Below are 554 nucleotides of genomic sequence, written 5' to 3'. Positions count from 1 at the left end.
CACCAACGACTTTTGTCCAAGATTGCAACCAATGACAAGCATGGAGAGAACTCGCCATATTTTGATGGGTGGAAAGCTTATGATAGAAACCCATTTCACCCAACAAAAAATCCTCAAGGTGTTATCCAGATGGGTCTTGCTGAAAATCAGGTATATCTATGCATATAATTATATTTTTTTAATTTTTCTTCTTCTTCTAAATTTCATATAATGGGAGGAAGTGTTGCATGCTTGAGAAGTTGACTAATATAATAGCTTTAACTAATTTTCTTTTAAACTCATATATAGTATTCTATAATATAATAATATATGATTTTCTGCTGGCTACAATATCATGAGATGAAGTTTGCATGCTTGACAAAGTTGACTAATATATTTATTGTCTTTTATTTTAATTTACAGCTTTGCTTCGATCTTATTGAAGAGTGGATAAGGAACAATTCCAAAGCTTCCATATGCACTGCTGAAGGAGTGCATCTGTTTAGAGATATTGCTAACTTTCAAGACTACCATGGATTGCCACAGTTCAGAAAAGTATGTATATTATTATTATT

The 554-nt window shown here is 31.8% G+C and overlaps 1 protein-coding gene across 1 annotated transcript in view; it reads left to right on the top strand.

Moving 5' to 3' along the window:
* The first annotated feature begins 6 nt into the window (after positions 1 to 6).
* Positions 7 to 554, top strand: part of LOC107485807 (1-aminocyclopropane-1-carboxylate synthase 1-like) — a 4,207-nt gene continuing 3,659 nt past the window's right edge. Inside the window, exons 1-2 of the mRNA XM_016106345.3 lie at positions 7 to 150; positions 403 to 534. Of these exons, the coding sequence (XP_015961831.3) occupies positions 130 to 150; positions 403 to 534 (153 nt within the window). The 5' untranslated portion in view covers positions 7 to 129. The remainder of the gene's footprint in view (positions 151 to 402; positions 535 to 554) is intronic.

This window comes from Arachis duranensis, chromosome 4 (assembly GCF_000817695.3).
Source record: "Arachis duranensis cultivar V14167 chromosome 4, aradu.V14167.gnm2.J7QH, whole genome shotgun sequence".
Lineage (NCBI taxonomy): Eukaryota > Viridiplantae > Streptophyta > Magnoliopsida > Fabales > Fabaceae > Arachis > Arachis duranensis.
This window is presented reverse-complemented; position numbering and strand designations above follow the sequence as displayed.